This window comes from Dasypus novemcinctus, chromosome 2, assembly GCF_030445035.2.
Source record: "Dasypus novemcinctus isolate mDasNov1 chromosome 2, mDasNov1.1.hap2, whole genome shotgun sequence".
In the NCBI taxonomy this organism is placed as follows: Eukaryota; Metazoa; Chordata; class Mammalia; order Cingulata; family Dasypodidae; genus Dasypus; species Dasypus novemcinctus.
In genome coordinates, this window is record NC_080674.1 from 139,727,769 (window position 1) to 139,753,185 (window position 25,417).

At 51.7% G+C, this 25,417-nt stretch overlaps 2 protein-coding genes across 5 annotated transcripts in view; one reads left to right on the forward strand and one right to left on the reverse strand.

Annotated features, from left to right (window-relative positions):
• RAD50 (RAD50 double strand break repair protein) overlaps positions 1-25,417 on the forward strand; it is a 253,493-nt gene that overhangs the window by 60,984 nt on the left and 167,092 nt on the right. The window lies entirely within an intron of this gene.
• Positions 12,640-23,481, reverse strand: IRF1 (interferon regulatory factor 1). The gene is made up of 11 exons (XM_004456457.5): positions 20,580-23,481; positions 19,812-20,058; positions 18,649-18,740; positions 17,154-17,253; positions 16,176-16,352; positions 16,015-16,064; positions 15,789-15,921; positions 15,485-15,607; positions 14,920-14,969; positions 13,898-14,033; positions 12,640-13,628 (listed from the first exon to the last, which is right to left on the reverse strand). The coding sequence occupies exons 3-11, from the start codon at positions 18,733-18,735 to the stop codon at positions 13,504-13,506; spliced, it is 981 nt and encodes a 326-aa protein (XP_004456514.1). The 5' UTR covers positions 18,736-18,740; positions 19,812-20,058; positions 20,580-23,481; the 3' UTR covers positions 12,640-13,503.

The window sequence follows — 25,417 nt, forward strand, 5'->3', positions numbered from 1 at the left end:
AACGACTATGTCCCAAACCGGCCAACCAGGGCATATCAGTGATTGTGCTAGAGGTGGCACCTGGGTGGCACAAACGACTCCCACATTGGTTGCCAAACTACAATTATTGCAGATTGAGAAGACTTAGAGGAGACAGAAGAAAAACACCATTATGGAATTTAGGATTGGAGGACCTCCTTCATCATGTCACGACAGCAGGGAAGGGTCAGTCAGTGGTCATGAGAACAGGGCCTGGAGGAAAACTGTGGCCTTGGCCTGTTGGAGGGGGCATTTACAACTGACCCAGCCCCTTGGGCCCCATGTAGCAATGATTCAGCTATTGTTCCCATCCCCACGATCCCCTCTTCTGGGACGCCTGTATTTGTTGATTATGTGCCATATGCCCAGCCCCTTCAGATACAAGGAAATAAATGGCCTTTACCACTGGCTGAGATAGGTAGGATGCAGAATGAGCTGGAGGCCACAGGACAAGGCTTTCCTGACTCTCACCTAGGGGGCTGGCATTCTTTAAGGGTACAGACCTTGTTTTATTCATCTTTATTTCCCCAGCCTGGAAGACGCTGTGGGAGACCATTAATAAATATTTGTAGTGTGAACAAGTGTGTAGAGTGTGTGTTGTAGAGAGTAAGGGCTCATTGGGACCACCTGGAGAGGCCGTCCACAGACTCCCTGCTTCTCTGGAAGGTCCAGTCCATCACCAGACAACCTTGCCAGCTGGAGAGGGCTTCCTCAGGGCAGGAGGGGCTTGCCTGGTGGGCCTTCCTACAAAGGACAGCCCACCAGATTTTAAAGACAGCTCTCCCTTCTCTTCAAGCTAAGCACCACCAGTGTCCACAGCTATTCATCGGGTGGCCCTCGCATACTGGTTGCCCAGTGTGGAGAGGCAACAAAAGTATGGATGCAGGTGGAAAGTTTGGGTTTGTGTGCTTTGGCGGTCGGTGTGTGGGAGCTGTGATGGTGACCCCTGTTGACAGCACCTCCAACACGTGGGAAGCCTTCAGGATTGCTGCTGTCCACCTCTTTTTCTGGTGTTCTTACTGCCTTCACGTAAACACTATTTTATATAAATCCCATGTTTTAGCCCTTGTCACCAGGGTTCTTTTTCTCCTCAGCTATCCTGGAAGCTCCCTAAGGCAGCTGGCACGCCACACATATTGGCTAGTATTATTATGCTTTTGTGTTTTCTTATTCAACTGGACAGTCATTCATGGGCTCAGCATCAATTATTGAGCACATAGTATGTGCCATACACTGCTAAGTGTAGGAATACAGCAGTGAACAGAACAGACCCGGCCCTGCCCCCCAGGCTCCCAGGCTCCCAGACTCTCTGCGGAGGCTTGTTGATTGAATGATGAATGTTGACTGCTCTCACTGTGATCAACACCTCCACCACCAGATGTTCATTGGGTGCCCTCAGGGTGTTCAACTCAGAACACACCCTTTCTGTCCTCAGGTCCTGGGGTGTGGGAATTGTTGGGAGAGACACCACTGTGGGAGTAAAAGAACTCTGGGGAAGCGGACTTGGCCCAGTGGTTACGGCGTCCGTCTACCACATGGGAGGTCTGCGGTTCAAACCCCAGGCCCCCTTGACCCGTGTGGAGCTGGCCCATGAGCAGTGCTGATGTGCGCAAGGAGTGCTGTGCCACGCAGGGGTGTCCCCGCGCAGGGGAGCCCCATGCGCAAGGAGTGCACCCCATAAGGAGAGCTGCCCAGCGCGAAAGAAAGTGCAGCCTGCCCAAGAATGGTGCCGGACACACGGAGAGCTGACACAACAAGATGATGCAGCAAAAAGAAACAGATTCCCATGCCACTGACAACAGCAGAAGCAGACAAAAAGAACACGCAGCAAATGGACACAGAGAACAGACAACCGGGGCGGGGGAAGGTGAGAGAAAGAAATAAAATAAATCTTAAAAAAAAAAAAAAAAGAACTCTGGACTTGGTAAATCAGTAAGCTGAGTAGCGACCGAGTCCCAGCTCTGCTACCATCGTGTGACCATGGGTGACCTCTCTGAGCCCCAGTTATGTTATCAGTGAAATGAGGCTAACAGTTTATCCCACAGAGGCATGAGAGGATCAAATAGGACCCCACGCCGCACAGTTCAGGGGCAATATTCACACTTTAGTCTATGTAGCCTCTGGTGGTGGCCCAGGACTAAATGAGTGCACCTTTGCTGTGTGGTGATGAGTTAATACTCAATAAATGGTAGCTCTTGTCATGCCCGAGTTGGGGGGAAGCAGGGGTCACTGCAGGCCAGCAGGCTGGACAAGATCTGGCCAGGCTTTGTTCTTCAAGGAAGGGCAGGGCTCTGAGAAGTACACACTGTGATGCAGGCAGAGGAGGCCAGGAAGCAGGTGTGGGAGAAGCCAGGCTGGTGCTCGAGGTGCTGGAGACCTGGAGCTGTGAGAAGGGAGTTTGCACTTCTCTCTAGGCTCAGAGGAGCCACTACAAACTGGGACCAGAGCACGGAAGGATGAGACTAAGGGCAATAATTTAATTAGTGAGCAGCAAAGGATCCAAAAGAGTATCTTGTCCAGCATCTCAACAGATAGCCAGAAGCCAGGGAGGGAAAGTAGTGAGTCTCCAAGATCATGGAGCCAAGGCCAGGCCAGGCTTCCCACCAGTGCATAAGCCAGCTCAGGTGACTCCACCAGCCCAGCTTTGTGGTCCCACAAAAGAAAGTCCCTGGCACCTTCCAAATATATATGCATACATTATTTTTTTTCTGGAGGAAAAGTAACTATAGGTCATTTTAGAGCTGGGGTTCTTAACCAGGGATCCACAGACCCCCAAGAGGTCCCGGAAAGATTTCAGGGGGTCCCTGAACTTGAACTGAAAATACAAAAAAATATTGTTCTTACGGGGATGGGTTGGTGCGGGTGTGATATATTTATTAAATAATGTACAATGTAGTGTGGACTTAACATGATTTTTATTTGATGTAGCATGTTCTGAATGCAGTGGATAACTGCCTGCAAAAAGATTGTGTAAGGATGGCAGAGATGGTTTATGATGACGTGGGAAAACTCGAATTTCTAAATGTTTGCTGAAAGCAATCATTTGAACAGATGTTGAACTGTGTTAGGTTATCAGGTATTGGAATTATGGGAAAGTTGTAAAATGTAATTTTGAATAATCCTAAAATTTAATTTAAAGACATGCCGATGTTGAGTGTCATAAAACTATCTGCCACTACATTCTGAGAAGGGGTCTGTGGTTTTCACCTCACTGGCAAAGGGGTCCATGGAACAAAAAAGGTTAAGAACCCCTGTTATGGAGCATTTTAAAATTATAGACATATAAAGAAGAAAATATAATCACCTATAATCCCTTCACCCAAAAATAATATTGTTAGTATTTTGATGTATTTCTCCCAGTACGTATTCATTCCCCTATAAAATTATACCTTCAATAAATTGAAATTGTATTATGCATAGTTTCATGTTTATCTTTTCCCTGTAAAATTGTGTTTCATGAAAAGGAAGGACTGCTTTTACTGCAGAAGAATTAGAGAACCTCTTCCTTTAAAAAAAAAAAAGTTGCAAAGCCCCAGTCTGTGGGGGTTGGGAGGACATCCTGTGGGTCTCTACAGGGTGGCTCCTTTTTGCTTTGGGTGTGAGCTCCAAGGCAGTAGCTGGGGCCAGGTTTTCCTGCCTGGCAGGGCTGCAGCAGGAGAGAAGTATTGATGAGTTTTCGCTCACCCTTCCTTCCCCACACAGACGCTGTGATCGTCCACTATTGAAAGGCCTGTGGGCTTGTTATCCTTATTGCTTATTAATAACAATGGCGTCTCAATCTGTGCAGCACCATGTTTTTGCATCTGTTATCTGACCTGAGACTCACACACCCTGTGAGTCAGTTAAGACAAATGCTGTTATACCCATTATGCAGATGAAGAAATTCAGGGTCCAGGAGGTCCAGGGGCTTACTTGGGGCCACACAGCTAGTAAATGGCAGAACAGGGTCTTGAATGCAGATCTGGCTGGCATCTAGTCCAGTGCTTTTTCCTCTAAACATTTTTTCCTGTAGTCCTAGCTTTTCCTGAGCCAAACTGGATCCCTTTAGTGAGGCCAAGTACTAAGAGTACTGTGAGTCTTTCCGTTGTGTGGAAGGGGCACAGAACCCCACAATAGGTGTCTTAAGCTAGCTCTGGCTGGCTGTCTTCGGTCACCTGACCTTGGGGCAGCTCCTGCAGGACAACACAGAGCCAGCACCACAACTCACTGGAGGATTGGGGGTTGGGTTCAAGGACCTGATTCCTGTAGAGATGTCCAGCAGAGGCACTGTCCTTGGGAGCATGCTTCTTGTTACACCCAAGCTGTGGACCCAAAATCATTCCTTGCCCAGGATTCTAGACTCTCCACTTTTCCAGCATAGAACAGGGTATTTAATGAAAAGGCTGTGGGGGTGTGTGAAGCTGACTGTAATCAAGGCAGAGGAATTGTCAGCAGCTGCATCCCCAGTGGCTCCCTGGTGTATTAGTTCCCTATTGCTGCTATAACAAATGACCACAAACTTAGTGACTTAAAACAACACAAATTTATTATCTTACAGTTCTGTGGTTCAGAAGCCCAAAATGGGTCTAAGTTAAAATCAGAGTTTCATCAGGGCTGTGCTTCTTTCTGAAGGCTCTACTGGAAAATCTGTTCCCTTGCCTTGCCAGCTTCTATAGGCATTCCTTGGCTTGCATCTCCTTCCTCCATCTTCAAAGCCAACAGTGGCTGGTCGAGAGTCTTTCTCATGATACCCTCTCTCTGATTATGAGTCTTCTGCCTCCTTTGTCCCAATTTAAGGACCCTTGTGATTACTTTGGTCCCACCCAGATAATTCAGGATAATCTCTTTAGGTCAAAGTTAGCTGATTAGCAACTTTAATTCCATCTACAGTTTTCATTTCCCTTTGCCATATAACATGACATTCATAGGTTCTGGGGATTAGAACGGGGACATATTTGGGGAGTCATTATTCTGCTTAACATACCCAGCCTCCCTTCTGGGTTCTCTGTGGGCTCCATCCTTAGGCACAGACAGTGGGCTGGACCACAGTTAGGATGTGCCAGACACTGTCAGAGAGTTCCTACTGCCCAGATCCCCTCCCACCTGCCTCCTCCTCACTCAACTCAGCCTGTTCTGGATTCCTCTTCTCCCATCCCCTGTACCCAGGCTCATGGTAGAAGGTTGCTGGACAGGCAGTATGGTCATGGAGGAGGGTGGGTGCACCAGGGCTGTGGGATGCTAGGGCAGAGGGACCTGAGCTCATCCCACCCAGAGTTGCTGCCCTTTTCAGGGATGGGGCCAGAGCCTAGACTCTAAAGACTCAGATACTGAGTTCTAAGGCAAGATCCAGGGCTGGGGGAAGCAACCAGCCAAGTGATAGAGCTCCTCCACTTTGCATCCTCAGCTGCCCTTAATGACCAAGTGCAGCCAGTTCCTTTTCTGGGGTAATGACAGCTGGTCTGTCTTCACTCATTCACTTTCCCTTACTTCTCTGGCCCTTGGCTGGAACTTTGGGGGACCATGGAGGAAGGCGATGCCCCAGCCTGTCTTTTGACCCGGGGCTGCTTAATGAGAACGTGGGGGATCCAGGACTCCAGCAGGAGGGCCTGTGGGCAGCCTGGGGACGGTGGGCTGGACACAGAAAGTCCCACATCCCAGTAAACCCTTCAGTCCTGAGCAGCCAGGATGGTTGATTGCTTTAAGGCCCTTTGCACCTCCTGGTCTGTTCTAGGGCACCTCTACAGCCCAGATTTCTGAGGCCCTGCCAAGACAGATCCTTTGGACTCTGTTGGGGACTGAATCATGTCCCCAACAAAGGGCATGTTTAGGCCCCAACTGCTGGTCCTGTGGGTGTGAACCCATTTGTAATAGGACCTTTTAAGATGTTATTAGTTTAACGTGTGCTCAAAATGAATGGGGGGTGGGCCTTAATCTAATATGACTGAAGATCTTCTGAACAAAGGCAACTGGACATGGAAGAAAATAACCGTGGGAAGAAGCCAGAAATCAGTGGTAACCAGAAGAGAAAAGAAAAGACATTACCACGTGCATTGCCATGTGACAGTAAAGCCAAGGACCAAGGATTGCCATCAGCCAGCCCCAGAAGCCCACTGTCTTCAGAGAGAAAGCATCACCTTGCTGACAGCTCGATTTTGGACTTCTCTTAGACTCAAAACTATGAACCAATAAATTCCCATTGGTTAAGCCACCCCATTGTAAGGTAATTGTTTTAGTCGCCAGGAAACAGACAGACTCTCAAATACCTACCTCTTGGCAATCCTGACCAGAAGGACCTGGGGCCTGAAGAAGGCCTCAAGCCAGTGCCCAGAAAGAAGAGTCTCTTGCTTGCAGCATTCTCAGCAGAAGCATCTCACACATGGGACCAGTACCTGGGTCTGAGTGGGACAGAACTCATAGATGTATGCACAGGAGAGTGAAAACTTGTGTTTACACCAAGACTGTCAACAATTTAATGGCCTGGTTACTTCTGGGGTGGTGTTTTGCAGGAAGCTCTAATTTTTTTTTCTATTTGTGCATGTATTTCTTAATCTTTGTACAATTAAACCATGTTCATTTTACTTGTGCACATTTTTAATAAAAGAAAGTAACTAATGCCTCAGCCTTCCATTTCTGGCAGTCCTGCCAGAGACGCACAGGTGGTGTTGCATGGTGTCGCAAGGCAGCCCTTGCCCTGGGGCCTTCGGCCATGGCTACTGGTTGGTCATGGCCTGTTCTCCCCAGAGTCCTCCTGCAGGAGCAGGGCTAGATACCACTCTCTGCCCTCCCTGCCCCTCTCTCTGCTTCCCTGCATCCAAGAGCTCAGCCTAGCTTGTTCCCAGGGAGGGGTTCAGAGAGGCTAGGCACTGAACAGAGCGGGAACAGAGCAGGTGAGCAGGTACTGACTATAGGGTTTTGCTGACAGGTAGGTAATGGTCTCAGGTTTGATGAGTCCTATGAGAATATGGAGGACATGAGCCGCTTGCTCCTGCAGTGCTCACAGGCTGGTTGGAGAGATCAGGTATCCCCTAGACAATGAGGGGCAGTTGAGAGGAGGGCAGACACTTGAGTGGTGACCCTTGCCTGTGAGGGTTGTCAGAGGTCAGGTAAAGGAGGGCTGGAGGACCTCATTGGGCGTATCTTAGTATAGCTAGAGACTGAAAATCGGACCGTCCTGACTGACCTGCCCACGAGCCCCCCAAGCCAAGAGGCAGCAGGTCTCCTAGACCTGGAGCCCTGGCTGCCTGTTGCTTTGTAGCAGAAGGGTGGTGATGACCATTACCAGGCTCTTCTGAGTCCTGGAAAATTGGACACCTCTTGTGCACTCACAGGCCTTCAGGCCCAAGTACACACATGTGCACACCTGCAGGGAATGCCACTCTTCTGCACCTAGAAACCCATCCCCAGCTCCTCCTCCCTCCCCCTGCATGGTTGTCTCAGAGTCCTCACAAACAGCTCATCTCCCCCATATCCCAACAAGCCCTGCAGGAGCCCTTGAAGAGGAGCCTGGGTCCCCCAGAGAAGCCCCCAGCATGACTGGGCTCCTGGACTTGTTCTTACATTTAGGGAAGTAGTAACCATTCTATCCCAATGAGTTGGGAAGGATTCCATCCCCCTCACTCACTATGCAACCGAGATCCCCAAACAACAACTCCCTGGTTCCATGAAGTCAGCTTTTCAGAGAAACCTGGCACATGATCTCACTCCCCATCCCTACCCCCTACCATCCCCCAGGCCTGGGTCAGTTACCTCGCTCCTGAGCTAAGATCCTGGGCAAGTCCCTTTGCCTCTCTAAGCAAAGGTATAGCTGGGTATTTTTAACTACTGTGGAAGAGTTTACCACTCCTGCCCCAATTCTGGACAGATTCAGACTGGCAGTGAGAGGGAGAACTGGTAGTAGAATTGGACACCTGCACATCCACATGGCTTTTAAGGAAAGATGGGGAAACAGAGAAGGAGACCCAGACCAACCCAAAGCTACCCTTCTAGCTAGAAATAAAAGTGAAGGTCCCACTGAGGCTGCCTCTTTCAGCTGGATCTGTTGGGCTGGGGAGGCCTTCTCTGAAGGAATCCTGCTGGCAAGCCCAAGTGCCTGCCTGCTATAGGGCAGTAACTTGCCAGCTGCAAGGGGTGCTGGGTTTTTTCAGGAATGAAGAAGCTGGGGAATTAAACTCACCAAAGCCATAGTATTTGACTCCATTCTTATGGCTGGGAATGAAGATGGACCTCTGTGTGGTCCTGATTCTATAGCCACCCAGAGGCTAGACCTCTGAGGGACCCCAGGACTCAACAAGGGGTCTGGTTTAGAACAGAATAGGAGAGCTCCAGTTGCCTTGCTCAGACAGAAATGTGGCTAACAATTTTCTTTGAACCCTTGAGCTGAGATAAGGCCTAGCAGGCAGGCTGGAGTCCCTGTAGCTGGGAGCAGTTTTACAAATAGGCTTATGCAGCCGAGCTGCCCCCTGCACAAAGGCCAAGTTACAGGCCTGTCTGTGCTCCAGTCCCCAGGGGCCCCACCCCTGGAGACTGCAGGTGGCCTCAGGCGAACAGGTGGGGCATCACTAACCTTGAGGGCCAAGCCAAACCCCACCCTGTTCAGGCCCTGGGGCCTGTAGTGGCAGAGCTGTGTTGCTTGGGGTGGCAGGAGTGTGCTGTGGGGTGGAGAGGGAGAGCAGGACAGTTGAAGGCAGTGGTTGCTGTATCTAGAACAGCTACAGCTTCCTACTGCCTTCCCTCGATGTCACCAAATGCTTTCTTAACCCAGGGCACTCACACCCTGTCCCTGGCTAGCTCTCCCAAACTTCCTCCACAGATTTGTTTCCTCTTCTGAAGGCAGCCTGGTATGTGGGCCAGAATCCAGGCTTCATAGTGATTAGCAAAGTCATCTTGGGCAAGTCCCTTGTGGTTACTGTGCTTTGGTTTCTTGGCCCGTGAATGTGGGACTGTGGGGGGTGGGCAGGGGACACCAGTGTGAAGGTGCTTATGGGGTGCTTGGCACGGCACTCAGCACAAAGTGAGCCCCTGCATTGTCATTTTCCAGCTGGGCTTTGTGGTCCTTTCCAGCTCTGCCCATTTCTGAGCTCTGAGGGTCATTTCCTTGCATGAGATTGGTGGGGTGGATATCTGCCTCTTCTCTTTGACTCAGTCCCCTTGTTGTCTCCACTGTCTCCCTAACTGAAATCAAACTCTTAGCATAGATTCCTTAGGCCTGCCTCACCACTAAGCCGGCAGAAATGGGGGCTTCTTCTGCAGTTTCCCTCACCCCCACCCTCAGAGGATCAGCGGAATTAGGTCCTTTGGCCATTATCTGGAGCCAGGAAAACCACGTGGCCCACCAGATATGACCTTGCACTGACTTAGACTTGGCCTCACAAGGGAGCCCTGCCTGACCAGGCCAAGTCCCACCCTGCCAGGCTCTGAGAGCAGACCAGCTCCCCACTCTCCCTCGCCAGACCTCCTGCCTCTGTACAAGCCAGCTGGCAGAAGTGAGGAAGGTTAGTGCTGAGTTCCAACAAATTTTGTACACCTCACAATAGAGGGTCTGTTGAGCCCAAGGTAAGAAATAGTACTACATCTGATAGAGACAGAAGCCTCCTGCTTGGTCATGGTGTTACCTCTGGGTGTTCCAACTGGGCTGCCCAAAAGAAACCAGTACCCCACTAGTAGAAGAGGGGATTTTTGGATCTGTGCAAACAGTGAAAAACCAAATGGTGGGTGTGACCCAGCCCCAGAAGCCAGGGAGTGTCACTCTCACTGGAAAGGACTCCACCTCCAACCAGGCCTAGAGATTTTTCCAGGATTTCAGTTCTGACCTTGGCCAGCCCCACTGGAGACTTCCATGGAGATCTGAGAAAGCTTTTATCTTTAGAGTCACGGTGCACGAGGAGTAAACTGAGAGATGCTGAAAGCTGATACATTAAGATGGAATCGTTTGTCTTCCCTAAAGATCTGCTGCCTCCATAGCCGCTGTATGTGCAACTGGCATGTTAGCCTCTAGATTTCTCATGACTGCTAAGCAAGCTGGAATGAAGAAGCCAGCCCAGTTAAAGTTACATCTTTGGAGTAAGGCAAGGAAACCCCTGTGACTAACCAGAAATGTCCTTGAAACTTCTGTAGACTTAGACCAACATGGGAGTTCTAGCTGGTGTGGCTGAGCCCCACTTTGCCAGTTTAGCCTTTTGGAAAATGGTCCTTGAAGACAGTGATGTCATTGCAACCCCAACCAAACAAATCTCTGAGCTAGGAAACTGCCTCAACCAAGAGCTTCCACCATTAGTGCCTAGATTAAACCTCTTGGGAATGACCCAAAGAAGCATTGGAAAGTGTTTAGAATGACCTTAAATTATTAGGCCCAAATTTGGCTCAGAGTATCCTCATATTGTTCCATTTCAGGCACATTTGGATAATGAATTAGTGCCAGCTGCCATGGCTCTTAGGTAGGTAGTCAGACTTTACTCTTTCTCCTTGAAAGCAAGGGCTGAGGTCCATGGTGGGGGTGTGATGGGCAGCTCTCTGTCCTGGAGGGCCTCACTCCTACACAACTACTTGGTTTCTAGAATCCAGCTCCCTTGTGATGGGGCTACAGAATTTTTGATTTCTCTCTTGGACATTCCAAGTAGTTGTTCCCAATTTGCTTAGGACTCCTGGGATCAGAGAAGCTGGAGGGCAGGACTCCACCTTGACTTTTTTTTTTGTTTTTTTAAATTTCTCTCCCTTCCCTCCCCCACCCCCAGTTGTCTGCTCTCTGTGTCCATTCACTGTGTGCTCCTCTGTGACCACTTCTATCCTTAACAGCGGCCCCAGGAATCTGTGTTTCTTTTTGTTGCATCATCTTGTTGTGTCAGCTCTCCATGTGTGTGGTGCCATTCTTAGCCAGGTTGAACTTTTTCGTGCTGGGCAGCTCTCCTTATGGGGCGCACTCCTTGTGCGTGGGACTCCCCTATGTGGGGGACACCCCTGCGTGGCACAGCACTCCTTGCGTGCATCAGTACTGTGTGTGGGCCGGCTCCACACGGGTCAAGGAGGCCTGGGGTTTGAACCACGGACCTCCCATGTGATAGGCGGACGCCCTATCCATTGGGCCAAGTTGCGATCTGATGGGCACAATTCCTCTCACATTTGGTAACTTACAAGGGATGAATTTTGCATACTAGAACTTGGGATAGTTCTGCAGCTGCTTGGAACTTCACCACACCACACCACACCACTCCCTACTAGTTGTAGGTTAGGTTGTAGGTTAGGAGAGCAGAGAAGTTAGAAGCATCCTTGGAGTTCGTTCTGGGCTGCATCCCTTTCCTCCCATCACCCTTCAGTCCATTGTACCTTCACAACACTCCCATCAAGAGGTAGAAAAGCCACACCCTAGGACTTGCCAAGACCCAGGGAGAAGGCACAGGTGGCTAGCCACCCCAGGCCAGTTCATCCCAGTAAAGGCTGGACCCTGGTTGACTGGGGAAGGCATCTGACCTATCATTTGCCCCCAGGTGAAGCTATGATTGAAGAACCCAGGTGGATCTTCTGATGGATAGGGACTGAGATTGGGGCCTTGTTTGTCTAGGAATTCAAATGCAGAACACCTGACCAGCCGGAGGCCACTGCCAAATTCATGTGCTGGGCCCCCAACCATCTCTGAGCTCAGGGAATACTGAGCTTGGCAATGTGTCAGACTGACACCTTGCATGCAGATCAAATATACTCTCTTCATAGAGATTCCATATGCATAAGCCCATTCAGGTCCCTGAAAAGATGTGATGGAAAGAAACCTGCTTCACCTAAGCTCACCCAAAGATTTCCTAATGCATTTGTGCATGAACCTCTTTCACAGTACACCGCAGGGCTGGTATTCAGTACCAAGTTATTGCCGACTGTTAATTTAGTAAAATACCTTCGAACTGGCAGGAAAATAGCCCTGAGCCCCTGCCCCAGGTCATCAAGCCACTCAATTAACTAAAATTTCAAATGAGCACTTGAAATGTGGCTAATGTAACTGAGGAACTGGATTTTTTATTTTATTTAATTTTACTCAGTTAAGACATAAGTAGCCACATGTGGCCAGTGGCTTCCATTTTGAACAGCACAGGTAGATCCTACTTAGGGAGGTCTTGGGTGGCTTGATGACTTGTCCACCTACCATATTGGACAGCAGATACAGAACATTTCCATCATTGCAGCAACTATACAGCAGCAAGTAATGTCTAGCATACAGGCCTTGAGGACCATACTTGAACTGGTGTCTGTCACCAGTTACCTGTGGCTGCGCATAACAACTAACATTTTGTAGTACCTGACTACACTTGCATTAGAGTTCAGCAGGATGTACAGTCTATGGTATATTCCTCAGATGAACTCAAAACCTTAACCGTATCTACTTTCCCAGGTCCCAGGGCACAAATTAATAGCCTTGGCTCTAAAGTCAAGGACAAGTGACTACATTTACATGAACATGTCCTTGTGCCATGACTGTCCCTCCCCTCCAGCCATCCTTCTCCATGAACATAACTGAATGGATTTTGCAAGAAATGCATGTCACTTTGCTCACCCCCCAGGTTAAGCTCAGGCAGGAAGCCAAGTATGAGTCCATCAGAATCTGTTTCCATAAAAATCAAAACCACCTATGATTTCTCTTTTAAAAAAAAGTCACACCCCTTGTAAACAATTAACTTTTTATAAAAAGAAAAATGTACATTATTTACATACATGTATGTAGGTGGTCACACATGACTTAGTAGTTAGATGGCGTTTCCAATTTTCAGTCACACCAAGGCGCTCACACTTCCCTCCCTGGGCCTGCTGAGGACTTTGGGGCCTAAGGGGGTGGGGCGGGCGCAGGGCAAGGCACTGTATAAATAAATGCAAAGGCCAGGAGCTTGGGGGGAACATTAGTGTGCATCTCTGATCAGAAATGTGGCAAGGTCCACAAGAAAAAGTGCCGTGTTTTTGTCCCAAGCCCCTCAGCCTGAGCAGGGGGCTGGGAAGTGCTCCTGAGGCAGTGGAAGCACTGTCCCAAAGGACTCCATTGTTCCTTCACATTTCACTGGCTTTGGAACTGCCCCCGCTCAGCTGGGAAGGGAGGCAGGTCTTTGGGAACAGGATTCACTTAGTGCAACTGTCTCTTAGTGCAGAGCCAGCCCTGGGAGTGGTGTTATGCTTTCCTGAGGTCTGTCCCCTCAAGCCAGCTCAGTGACAGTGAGAACCTCTCCTGAGGCTCTAGGGCGCAGAGGGAAAAGCCAGAGGCTGACTCCTGTCCGAGTCTTCCATCTGATACACCAATCTCAGAACCCCATCTTCCTGGGAGGCAGGGCCAGCTTTACCCCAAAAGATGAGCCCAGACCCTGGCTGAGAGGTTGAGAGGCCAAGTGACCCAAGAAGGGAGGCCCCATCCCTGCTAGACTGTGGGGTCACACTTCGCCATGTCCGGAGGCCCACAGGAGTCCTGCTTCTCTGCCATCACAGCCACCATGGCACCAGGTTCTGCTTGCCCATGAGAGCAAAAGGAGGCCAAGGGCCTGGCTACGGTGCACAAGGAATGGCCTGGATGGAAGACAGCCTGACGGGGGTCAGCAGGTTCTCCAGCCAGCTGGCATCCATATTCTTCAGATCTGTGAAAACGCGTTGGAGACTCAGCCCAATATCTCCTAGAGGATGTGAGGAAGACATATGAGGCTAAGGGATAGGCAGAAAGAGTGTGCCTTTCCACCGGCGCCAGGCCCCAAGCCTAAAAGCCTCAGTGCCTCTGCTAACCACACACAACAGCAAGCCTTAGAGCATGGAAACAGCAGCTCTCAAGGTGTCTTTACCCAAGGATGTTTTGCCTCTTCTGCTCTCTTGCCCTGCCCCCAAGCCTTCCTCATTCTCCCCAGCCCTACCTTCCGTGGTTTTCCCCCCACCCCAAGAAGCTTCTTACCCCCAGGGCTGTCAACTTCAGGCTCCTCTTTGCAGTTGAAATCTCCATAGACAGAGGTGGGTTGGACCCCAGGTTCATTGAGCAGGTACCCCTTCCCATCCACACTTGTCGGCTGCCACTCTGGCTGCTCCAAGAACTGGGGACAGAGAAGCAAGAAGTTGTCAGCTCACTTCCAATGCAGATTCACCATGTGGCCCTGCTCTAGGTGAGCCAAATCTTCCTAGCCAGGATCACACCCTTAGCCATTTACACATCCTTAGATGGATGCAAGGTCTGGAATGCAATTAGGACAAGGGCCTAGAAGGTGGGAGGCAGAAATGAGGGTGGCATTTTCTCTGTGAGGGTCTGTGCAGTAGTATCACTCTGTGCAGTAGTATCTCCAAGACAATGCTCTCAACTGTGTAAGAAAACACTAACTGGGAGTGTGGCTTGAAGCAGTGGATAGCAGAATAAGACATGAAAAGACGACTAGAAAAGCTAGAGAAAAGGAATATCTCTACATCTCAATTTTCTGTGCTGATGGAGAGGAACTGGGATATAACTACTGCCAAAAAATTCTTCACTTATAAAATGAAAGCAGAAAAAAACAGTAGAGGACAATTTGCTAAAAAATAAATAAAGCAAAATGCCATCACAGTGCAGATTCCAAAGGCCAAATACTGAAATCTGATGTGCATTTCCCAAACTAGCAAGACTAGGACAAGTTGAGACAGAGGCCACGGGCCATGGGCCAGGGACCAGCACTGATGGTATCTGACTCACGGAGCCGTCTGTGGCTCGGAGGCTTGCTTTGGGCTGCCCTATTGGAAAACAGAACTCCTGCCTGCCCTCACTATCTATGGGGTCTTTCCCACCAACCAAGGAGGGCAGTGGTTCCCAGCCATGTGCATGTGGCACTTATGGGACGAGGTAAGTGGCCAGGTCACAGCAGCAGCTGTCTGCCCTCTGATCTTACTGGTTCTCTCCATCCTCACTGAGAATTGGTCACTTCAAAAGAGTACCCAGGTAGAAAGGGGCTTTACCTTCATGATGTCCTCAGGTAATTTCCCCTCTTCATCCTCGTCTGTTGCAGCTATGGATGGGGAAGAGCAGAGAGGTTGGTTGGCAGTCAGTCACATTTGCCACGCAGTTCCAGTCCTACCAGGTCCCCCTGCCCCTTCATATGCACATACACATTGGCCTCCCAGAGGATTTCTATCTGCCACAGATTCCAGAACAGAACACTGGTGAGTCAGCCTCCCAACCTCTGAAACCATACCTCTTCCCACCCCCTCTCTTACTTCCTCACCCTCCGAGATGGGGCTGCAGAGGAGCCAGCAGAACGCAGCCCTTGTCCCCACCACATCAAGTCCCTGGCATGGCTCCCTTCCCTCTTCTCCCCAGCCCACTACAGCCCTTTAGCCCCACTCAGAACTGCCTTCCTGTAGTCCCAGTGGCTTGCTCTGTCGTCATGGGGGGTGAGGGTAAGCAGTGCCCAGCTCAGTCAGCTCAGTGCCAGGTGGAGTTCTGAGCATCTCTTCTCCCTCAAGAAACCCACCTCAGGACCCAGAATGTCAAGCAGGTGGGCCAGGCCCCAGGAGCACGAACCTTCAGAGGTGGAGGGCATCGGCGACACCTGGAAGTTATACAGCTCACTGGTGCTGTCAGGTACAATTTCCACTGGGATGTGCCAGTCAGGGAGTGTGCTACTGACGGCACACGGTGACAGTGCTGGGGGACAGCAGAAGCTACAGGTCAGGGTTGGGTATTTTCTTAGTTTGCAAGATGCACAGCATTCTCCACCCTGCAGCCTGTTCTAACAGGCCACTATCCACTAGCACAAAGGCTGGGCCCAGCAAAAAGAGCCATCCACCAACTTTTGGGTTCTACTGTCAGACCCAGTCCACCTCACCTGGAGTGAGGGCCTGTTCCACGTCCAAGTCCTGCCCCAGGTATCCCTGAGCTGTGTAGCTGCTGTGGTCATCAGGCAGGGTGGAACTGCTGAGTCCATCAGAGAAGGTATCGGGGCTGGAATCCCCACACGACTGTGGAGGGAGGAAGAGGCTTAGGACCAGCCTGTTGCAGTACCCCTCCACTACCCACCCTGACCCGCAAGGGACCAAGGTCGAGCTGCTTACCTTCCTCTTGGTCTTGCTCTTAGCATCTCGGCTGGACTTGGATTTCCTCTCTGTGGGGCAGTCAGGGTGTCAGCCTTGGAATAGGCATGCCAGCCAGCTGCCCTTCTACTTTCCTCCCTCCTGCCCTGAGGACTTCCCAAGGGCCCACAGCCCTTGAATACCTTTCCTCTGGTTCTTGGTGAGGGGTGGAAGCATCCGGTACACCCGCACAGCTGAACTGCCCTTGTTCCTGCTCTGGTCCTTCACCTCCTCAATGTCTGGCAGGGAGTTCATGGCGCAGCGAAAATTGGCCTTCCACGTCTTGGGATCCGGCTCCTTTTCTCCTGCTTTGTATCGACCTAGAAAGCAAGAGAATGAAGAGAATAGTCAGGCCCATGGGGAGACCCTGAACTATCCCCCCTAGCCTGGGAAGACAGAGGCAAGCGTACCGCTGAGCTCTCACACAGCCAGAGACCCACACAGATCAGGCATCAGGCCAGCAGGTGTGCCTGAGTGATGACTTGCGGACCGTGGGTCCCTCGGCCTCTTAAATGCCCAGGCTTGGCCCAAACACATCCAGCAGACATCAGTAAAGGACAGAAGCCCTAGCCTATATCCCCCAAAGAAGGCTCTCTTCATCTGGGACCATGTCCATGCTCCCTGCTTGGGCTGTCAGTAGCCAGAGGGTAGAGACTGGGGCTTATATGATATTTCCAAACATAGAAGTAGGCACAGAGTAGGCAACAAAGAATAATTATTGATAGATGGGCTGACTGGTCTGAGATGAGCCAAGAGCTCCATTCCTCAAGGATGAAAAGAGGCTGCCAACCAGATGGGCCTTGCATCAAGGACCCTGATCAACATCAAGGAAAAGAACTATCTGGATCTCTTTCAGTGCCCTAGCTCACAGCTGCTTTTGCCCAGGATGAGCTTTAATCCAGCCACAAGCTCCCTGAAGCTGTGCTTTCTAAAATTCTGGCTTCACAAATTTCTTCATGAACTTACTGAAACAATGGATCCTCTCCCCAGAAACACAAGTCTTTCCCTACCCACACATATAATTCTGCAAGTCTCAGGACTCAGGTACTCCAATAGAGAGTCCCGTGTAAACAGAAGTGCCTCCCCTTGTCTCCTCCCTGGCTGGAGTCCAGTGTACACACCTGTGTGAATGGCCCAGCTCCGGAACAGACAGGCGTCCTTGTTGATGTCCCAGCCATGCTTGGCAGCATGTTTCCATGGGATCTGGAAGATCATCTCCTCCTGGACAGCACACACAAGGCTGCATCAGCTCACAGAGACCACAAGTGGAGAGACTACAGCCTTTGTGGCTAAGTGCCCAGCCCCCAGGCCTGGGAAAAAGCTGACTTCTCCTTTCTACCCTGACATCTAGCTTACACTGACCCACCCTCAAGATTGGCTTGAACAGGCCATTTTACCATGCTGGATGCTGTGGCACCAGCAGCTGAGTAAAGACCTCCTGTTGCCTATTACAACTGAGAAGAGAAAACTGAGGAGCAAAGTGTGCCAGGACCCCCCCAACCCACCCAGTACATCACCCGCCCCCCCCCCATACACACACATAGCCCTGGTTTCCAAGCTCTGGGATACTTCCGTCTGGCTTGTCAGCATCAGTATGGAAGGTGCTGGGGAGGACTTCCATTAGAAAGAGCTGCTCAGAACACCTGGGACCACTGGCTGCTACAGAGGGGGGTCCTGGCCACACCCTAACTCAGAAGCTGACCACCTCTGTCACACTGGCACTGTACCTCTTTGCTCCTCAGTTTTCTCTTCTGTGAAATGAGAAAACCAACCTAAGAGAACTTTTTTTTGGGGGGGTGAGGGAGGATAAAATCAGAGCATGTGTGGGGACACAGTGAAAAATACAAAGACGAAGGTCTCACTGTTAGCATTATTGATGGTTAACAGTGTGGATTTTTGAGTCAGTCTGCTTGAGCTCATACCTTAGCTTTATCACTTTATGTGGAATCTCTTTATATAACTCTCTGGGCCTCAGTTTCCTTAACTAAAAACGGAGATACTAATAGGCCTTACTTCACAAGGCTACTGTGCACATTAAATGACATAAGGCAACACAGCAAAGGTGCCAGGCCACATAGTGAATGTTCAGTAGGTGTTAGCTGGTATTATGAATACTACTATTAGGCTGTGTCTGCATTGTCTGTGTTGCCCTGAGCATAGCAGCTATAGGCTTCTAGGGCCAAAGCAACAGGTACAATGTTAGTTCTTGGATCCTCTGCTGAGTCAGCCACCCTCCTGTGCAGCAGCGCTCACATAACCTCTGCCAGTCTCCCTGCCGTGGGCCCGTAAGGACAGGGTGTGTGGGTGTGGGTGTGTGTGTGTGGAGGGGTCTTCCCCAGGAGAGACCAGAACGCAAGCTTGGCAGAAGCTGTGAGTTTTGCTAGAAACCTTAAGTGCCCTCAGGCAGGTGCCCTGTCTGTACCAGGAGGAGGGAGGAAGGCAGGAGTCAGGGCAAGTGAGGCTCAGGGGCCAGTTCCTGCACACTCCTGCACGCACAACCCACTGGGAAACACATCTGCCTGTCTTCTTACCACTTCCCTTTTTGAGTTGTATCTGAAGCTTTGGAGAAAGGGCATGGGTTAAAATTGTGAAGGAAAAACCCAGAGTTACACTCACTTTATTAATCCAGATCAGCCCCGGAATTTGGTTGGAATTAATCTGCATCTCTAGCCAGGGTCTCATGCGCATCCGAGTGATGGGCATGTTGGCTGTAAAGAGAAGACAGAGGGCTCCTGTTTGGGGTGCGCTGAGCAGCCCCTGGGCACTACTCCGCCCCACCAGAGGTTACTCAGTTACCCTCCCCTTCTCTCACATACGAGGGCCAGGCACCAGGCCCTACAATTATAGGGGAGGTGGTCTGCATTTGAATACAAACTGCCCGCACCTCCACCCCCAATCTTGGAAATCTTCGAAAAAGGCAAGTCTGCCGTTTATTACTTCCTCCCACCAATCCCGGGAAGAGACTAGCACTCAGGAGTCAAGTGCAGGAAAAGAGGTAAAATACAAGGCTATTCTCAATTCCAGAACTTTTCTCCCCAAATTAAAATCCTACGGGAAGGGAGGGGATTTTTTTGCTTGATGCCGAGAAATTTCTCTGACTTGAGTTGTCGCCACTTAGCCGTGCACCCTACCTCATAGGCAAGTAGCACCTGCATCCTGGACATTTGCCCCGAGAATCCATTCTACGCCTCTTCCCTGCCAGCCACAGCGGCCAGGGCGGGACACTAACCCTTGCCGCCTGGCTTCCCGTCCTCTTCCCTCAACTCCCTTCCCCGCCACACCTGTGGCGCCTCCTGCCGCAACCCCGGCCAGTCAGGACGCCCTCCTACCGGGGGCAAGCTCCAGCCCCTGCCACCAGCACTAGGGGCCCGAAAACCTGGGGCCTGAGCACGGAGCTGGGACCGCCGATCGCAGGAGCATGGAGCGCGGGTCGCCCGCGCGCGGGCGTACACTCGAGTCCCCGGCACCGCGTGTGGATGCGCGCAACTAACATACCGGGTCACCCAGATACCCCGCGCGGCTTCGCGCACACGGATCTGCGAAAGCGGTCGGGCGCCTGCAGCTCGGCCGGGTGGGCGGACCACGACGTGGCCCGCCCTCCCCGCGCCGCCGCTCGCGGCTCGCAGCTCCTCGAGCGCCCTCCCGAGCCCGCGTGGGGGCCAGGCAACGCCGCGCCCCCGCGACTCTTCCCCGCTCTGGTATTCGGCCCCCACTTCCTGGTGCCCCGCGCGCCTTTTGTTCGACGCCGCCGGTTTGCCCCGCGGCGAAAGCGGACTTACCTCTCCAGCTGACAAAATCCCGCGGCGGCGCCTAGAGGTCCGGGAGAGGCGGGAGTCTGCGGTGCGGGAACGGGTAGTGCGATCCGGGAACGGGTAGTGCGATCCGGGTAGGAGAGTGGAGAAAGCAGAGGATGCCTGGGTCGCAGGGCCTCTGGGCAGGGCTGGCCCAGGCTTGGCACGGCTCCGGCTGGGCTCGGCTCGGCCCCACTGGGGCGCACGTCCTGCCTCGGCGAAGGAGTGGCGCGCTCTGCTGGGACAGCGGCGCCGCTGAGAAATCTAAACACTTAGCGGGATTCCCCCGGCCCAGGCCCGGCCCCGCCTCCTAAGAGCCGCGCGCGCGCCCATTGGCCGGCGCCGCCACATCATTTCGGGGAAATCAGGCTGTTGTAGAGCTAGCAGCGAAGGGGAAGTACAGGGCGGCTGCTCCTCCCCACCCCCTCCTGCCTGGCGCCGCCGCCCGGGGGCGACCGTGGGCCCGCCCCGCGGGCACCCACTCCACCCCCACTCGCCTTGGTGATAGGTTGTCCTGCAAAGCCGAACGCCCCGGCTCGTAGTTACTCTCACCCATTCTGTATTCTTGCCGCTTGCAAGCTCCTGTGGCTATCCCCTCTCCCCTCTCAAGCACAGGTGAAGGGGTTACCCGGGCACCTGCCGCCTTCTCCGGGGTGGACACTGAGACTAAAGCCCGGAAAAACCAGCCTTCTAATGGGGAGTCACAAAGGGAGGGTTTGGGCCCGCACACTGTCCGCGTCTTGAGGAGTCACTCACCTGCTTTGGGTAAGGAAAGGAGGCTGAAAGTCACTCTGGCTCCGGTGCTAATTGGGGCTGCTATGGGGGAGGCAATTCCAGTCCAGCCGCTACCGGCGAGGCCTCCCGAGGTTCTTGCGACTTTAGTTTCCTCAACTACGAAACAACAACTGTCCTACCTTGCAGAGTTGCAGGGACCGGGAGGAGTGATGTTTGTAAAAGTGTCTTGTCCCATTCAGACAGCAGATTGCAAGGCTCCTGCCCCAGGATCTAACAAGGATCAGGTTGACGCCCCTCCCCCTCCTGAGTCTGCAGCCTTGGGTCTGCCTCAAGGGTGCCCTTTGGGAAAGGCAGGAGGAAAAGGGATCCTGAAAAGCTAGGTCTGCCGAATTGGGGCAGCCTGGGTCCCCCTTAGCATGCCTTCCTTAAGCCACCTCCATATCCTCACATGGCTCCCACATAGTATGGTCTCTGGGTTCCCAAGGCCTGGCCCAAGCGGGTTCTGGGCAGCATGGGGAAGTGCTCCCACCGCCAAGGCCATGGGTTTGGACAGAGGATTGGGGAACCCGGGCCCCAGGTCCCTTAGCACAGGCAGCTCTTGTGCTCACAACTAAACCTTGCCCACCTTGTATCCCCAGAGGCTGAGCTGGGTGTTCCATTTTCCATTCAGATCAGAACTGTGGCCCTTCACCTCCCCAAAGCTGCTGACTCAGAAGCAAATCACACTTACAGGCCGCGCTGGTTGTGGCACTCTCCTCACCCCAGCACTACCTCCACAGCAGCACCAGGTTGCAGTGATGCAGGCTAAAAATAGACCCACCGATGCAGCATTCCACCTGTCATTCACCCTACTGCCTCTCTCCCACAGAGGAAATGCACAGGTATTCCAAAACTGGCGCACCAGTCTGAATACTGTGGCTGATGCTAAGCCTGGTTCTTAGGAGACCAGCAGGAATGGTCAGAGCTGTCTCCCAGGTAGTGGTGGCTATAGGAGAAGCAAGGAGGAGCTAGCTGCCAGGAAATAGCCCAGTTAGGTGTTAAACAAAATGGAAGGTGCTGAAGCCCTGGAAGGGTTGGGGGAAGAGAGGGATCAGTAACAAATGGGAATGGGGCCCTGCAACAGGCGCCAAGAACTTCTGAGCAAGAAAAACAGAAAAAAAAGCAGCTCCTGAGTTGTGAACTCTTTGCTATGCAGCAAATGGATGCTTATGCTGTCCACCAGAACCTGAGGAGGGATAAGACATAGCCACTGGAAAATTCAGATTGAGATTAGGAAGAGGAAGGTTGCATCTCTTGTGGCCTGAGAAATTGACCCAAATGATCCTGCAAAGGCAACTGGAGAATCTGAAAAGTGCTTTAAAACAATAACTTTGTTTAATTCACAGATAATCACCTGTATGTGCATATGTGTATATATATAATAAGCATCTTTCTATGTCATAAAATGTACTTCTTCAATGTCATTTATAATGGGTACATATTAGTCTATCATAAGGATAAAACGAAATTTACCCAATTAATCCCCTTTTGTAGGACATTTAGGTTATTTCCATTTTTTCACATACAAACAACACTGTGTAAATCTTTGTGCACACCAATAATTTTTTGGTTAGGAGAAATTCCCCAATTTTAGGATTTACCAATGAAACTGTCCTTTACATCTTTGAGGTATTCTTTGACTTTTTTTTTTTTTTCACTTTTAACTGTAGGGGTTCTCATTTTACACTGGGGATACTATACTCCAAATCAGTGAGATAAAGCTAAACCCTGTTTATGAAGCCAAGTTTTTATTTTGACAGCTTTTGTTGAATCTCATCCTAAAATGTATAACATAGTCCCTGTGATGCTAAGTCGAACACACAGTTTCCCTCAGCTTTTTGTAGTAATACTGGGCCTTCTACCCTCCCTGATTCAAAGTTCTCACCCTCTCTAATCCCAACTATTCCCTCTGGGCAGGTGTCTCCCAAACCCAGGCTGCCTGGAAGAGAATCCCCTACAACCCCATCCACAGATTCACAAGCAGAACTCTCAGCCTCCCCTTTCCAAACCGCCTCTGGTAGCTTCCCTGCTTCCTCCCTGGTCTTTGACAACCTCCTCTGTCTTTGCCTTACTGGTGCTCTGGATCCTCCTTCCCCGCACCAGGTCATGTTTTCATATTCCAGGCCCCAACTGCTGTCGTGCTAGCCTCCCTGATGCTTCCCTCCCTGTCAGGCCTGCCCCTCCAGGTGCCTCTGCACCACCACTGGGATGATATCCCTAACATTCATCTCCACCCAAGAGCCTTCTGAGTTCCTACAGACTCTTCAACCCCATATTCAAACCCATGCTCACCCTGGGTCCCATTCCAACCCTCTCTCTCCTACAGCTTGCCTATCCTCAGCACTATCTAGAGGGTAGTAGGATTTGAGTCTGAAAGCCTGGATTCTTGTCATGCTTTTGCCACTTGCTGTGTGATCTTAAGCAAGTTACTACCCCTCTCTGGTCCTGTTTTTCCATCTATAAAATAGACGTTTTTAATCCCTACCCATCTTTCCTAACTGTTGTGAAGATGAAATTAGATAGACTATCAAAATCCTTTCTAAACTATAAAACATTAGTCAGATCAATTAACTAATACTTGAATTTTTCACTGTATTTCCATCCTCTAAACCCACGTTGTGTTTTCCCTCTCATGCCTTCCATTTGTTCCTCATCCTTATGTTCCTGGGCTACTTAGCACTCTCTTTTTTTTCTCTCTCTCTCACTCAAATACACACACACACACAAACACACTTCAATTCCAGATCCCTTTTTAAGGCCAGAGTTGTCCTCAGAATCATTTGGCCCTTTCATCTGTTACCTTTTCATTTATCATCTTTTGGGGGGTGACATTCTGGGGAGCAAGGTCTGCCTTTTTCTATAAGATATCTGAGTGGGGCTCCTCACACCCTGCATTTGGAGTCTGCAGGAATTTGCAGGTGATGCCCAACCCACCTTCCCTGGGGCAGGGCCTCCTCTGAGATGCTTTCTGCAATCAGGATACTGGGGTCAAGATCATCTCTCCCCTTATTGATCAAACCTTGTCCCCAGTTCTGTCCCTCAGGCTCTCAGAACTCAGTCTGTGCCCTAGGTGGGTTCTCGTCAGTCCTTAAGTCCAGGAGGCTGACTCCTCTACCCCCACCCCACCCTGCCCCTGCGCACTCCACAGACCATGCTAAGGCAACGCTGCAGTCCTTGCAGCACCCAGCAGTGCTGGCACATGGTAGGCACCCAGTAGATTTCCCTCTCCCTCAGGAGCCGATGCTCCCTCCTGCTGCTTCCTTCCAGTTATTCAGAATAGCCTGGGCTCTTCTCCCTGCTACAGACATTTCTTGATAACCTGTGGTCAAATTCCCTGATGGAGATAGGTGTGGGATGGAAAATGTTTTCAGGGGTTATGGTTTAAAAAACCGGGCTACAGAGCCTAGAGAGGCTTGTCAAGGTGTTTGATTGGGAGTGGGGCCATCCAGGGCCACAGTGGGACCTGCCACCTAAAGAAGTGGCCACAGTCCACAAAACAGACAAGTCCCCATCATGGATTCCAGGTTTCCAGGTCCAGGCGTAGGGCTGGCTCAGATGCTCAGAGCCCCTCCCGGCCATCCTCTCTATTTTCACAGTAGCACGATGGGGATGAGCGGATGTCAGGCAGGCCTAAACTGTGAAGTGCAGAGCGCAAGTAAGGTAAAAAATTATCTGCAAGCATCCAGACGCTTAAAGTGGGAACCCCGGAGTTATCTCCTTGCCTCCAAGAAGCCTAGTCAGACAGAAAGTCTCTTTTAATTCATTCAACAAATACGAATTGTACTCCTGCCCTGGTTCAACTCCAGGTTTGGCTCTGGAGATACGTGAGGCATGAGACTAGCCCCTCCCCTCCAGCAGCTCTGGCTAAAATGCTTTATGACACAGCAGAATAAACGTGCTGTTCTAAAAAACTCTCAACGCAGGGCCGAGACTGCCTGTGGCTGGGAATCCACTGAGCGGTTTGGGGGAGTGGGGTGGTTCTGCAAGTTCAGGGTGGGAGGAAAGATTGCTCCAGCGCTCTGGGCTGTTCCGGAACCTCGGGGGTGGTGAGACAGTGTGGGCTACCGCTGATGCCCTGTGCGGAGTTTCATTTCTTATAAACACCGCGTTGGGAGGAAAGAGGCCGCGGCCATCCGCCCGGTGGGGGCCGGAGGAGGAGAAGCTCCGGGACCAGGGCCCGCGGCTGCGACCGTGGGTGGGGGAGGGTGGAAGTAGCGCCCTCCTCCCCCGCACGAATGGGCCCTGCAGAAAGGCCTATGCCCACCGTCATTCGCCCGGGACACCCCCAGCAGGCTTCTTGGCCTTTCGGGGACTAGCAGCACCCCCATCGTAGCCCCGGAGAACCCGAGCCCTGGCCTGTGGCACCTTGCTGCCCTGGCCTCAGCTGTGCAGGGGAGGGGACACCGGGTCGTCCGGCCAATACCACATTCGGGCTCTGCCCCCGCTGGGGGTGAGTCGGGGTGAGCGGCCGGCTCCAGGCGGGCCGGCTTCCCGGAAAAGGAGGGAGGGCGGGAGAACTGCACAGCCTCGGAGTCGTGCCTCCCGCGTAGCTGCCTGGGACCGCCCCCACTCCCCCCGCTTCTCCCTTCTCCTCCCCCGTCCCACCCCCACCCGCGCTAGCCGGTTCCCCGCCTGTGCCGGGAGGCTCACCTGCCCGTGGCCCGTGGCCCGGGGCATTTCCTCTTCCTTCCCCCTGCAACCTCCCATTGCAGGCCAGTGGCCTGCAGCCCGCTCCGCGGCCCCAGGCTGTGTGACCTCCAGCAAGTTGCTAAACTTTTCTGTACGGGTTTTCTCCCCCTATGCTGGAGCTAACAACACTC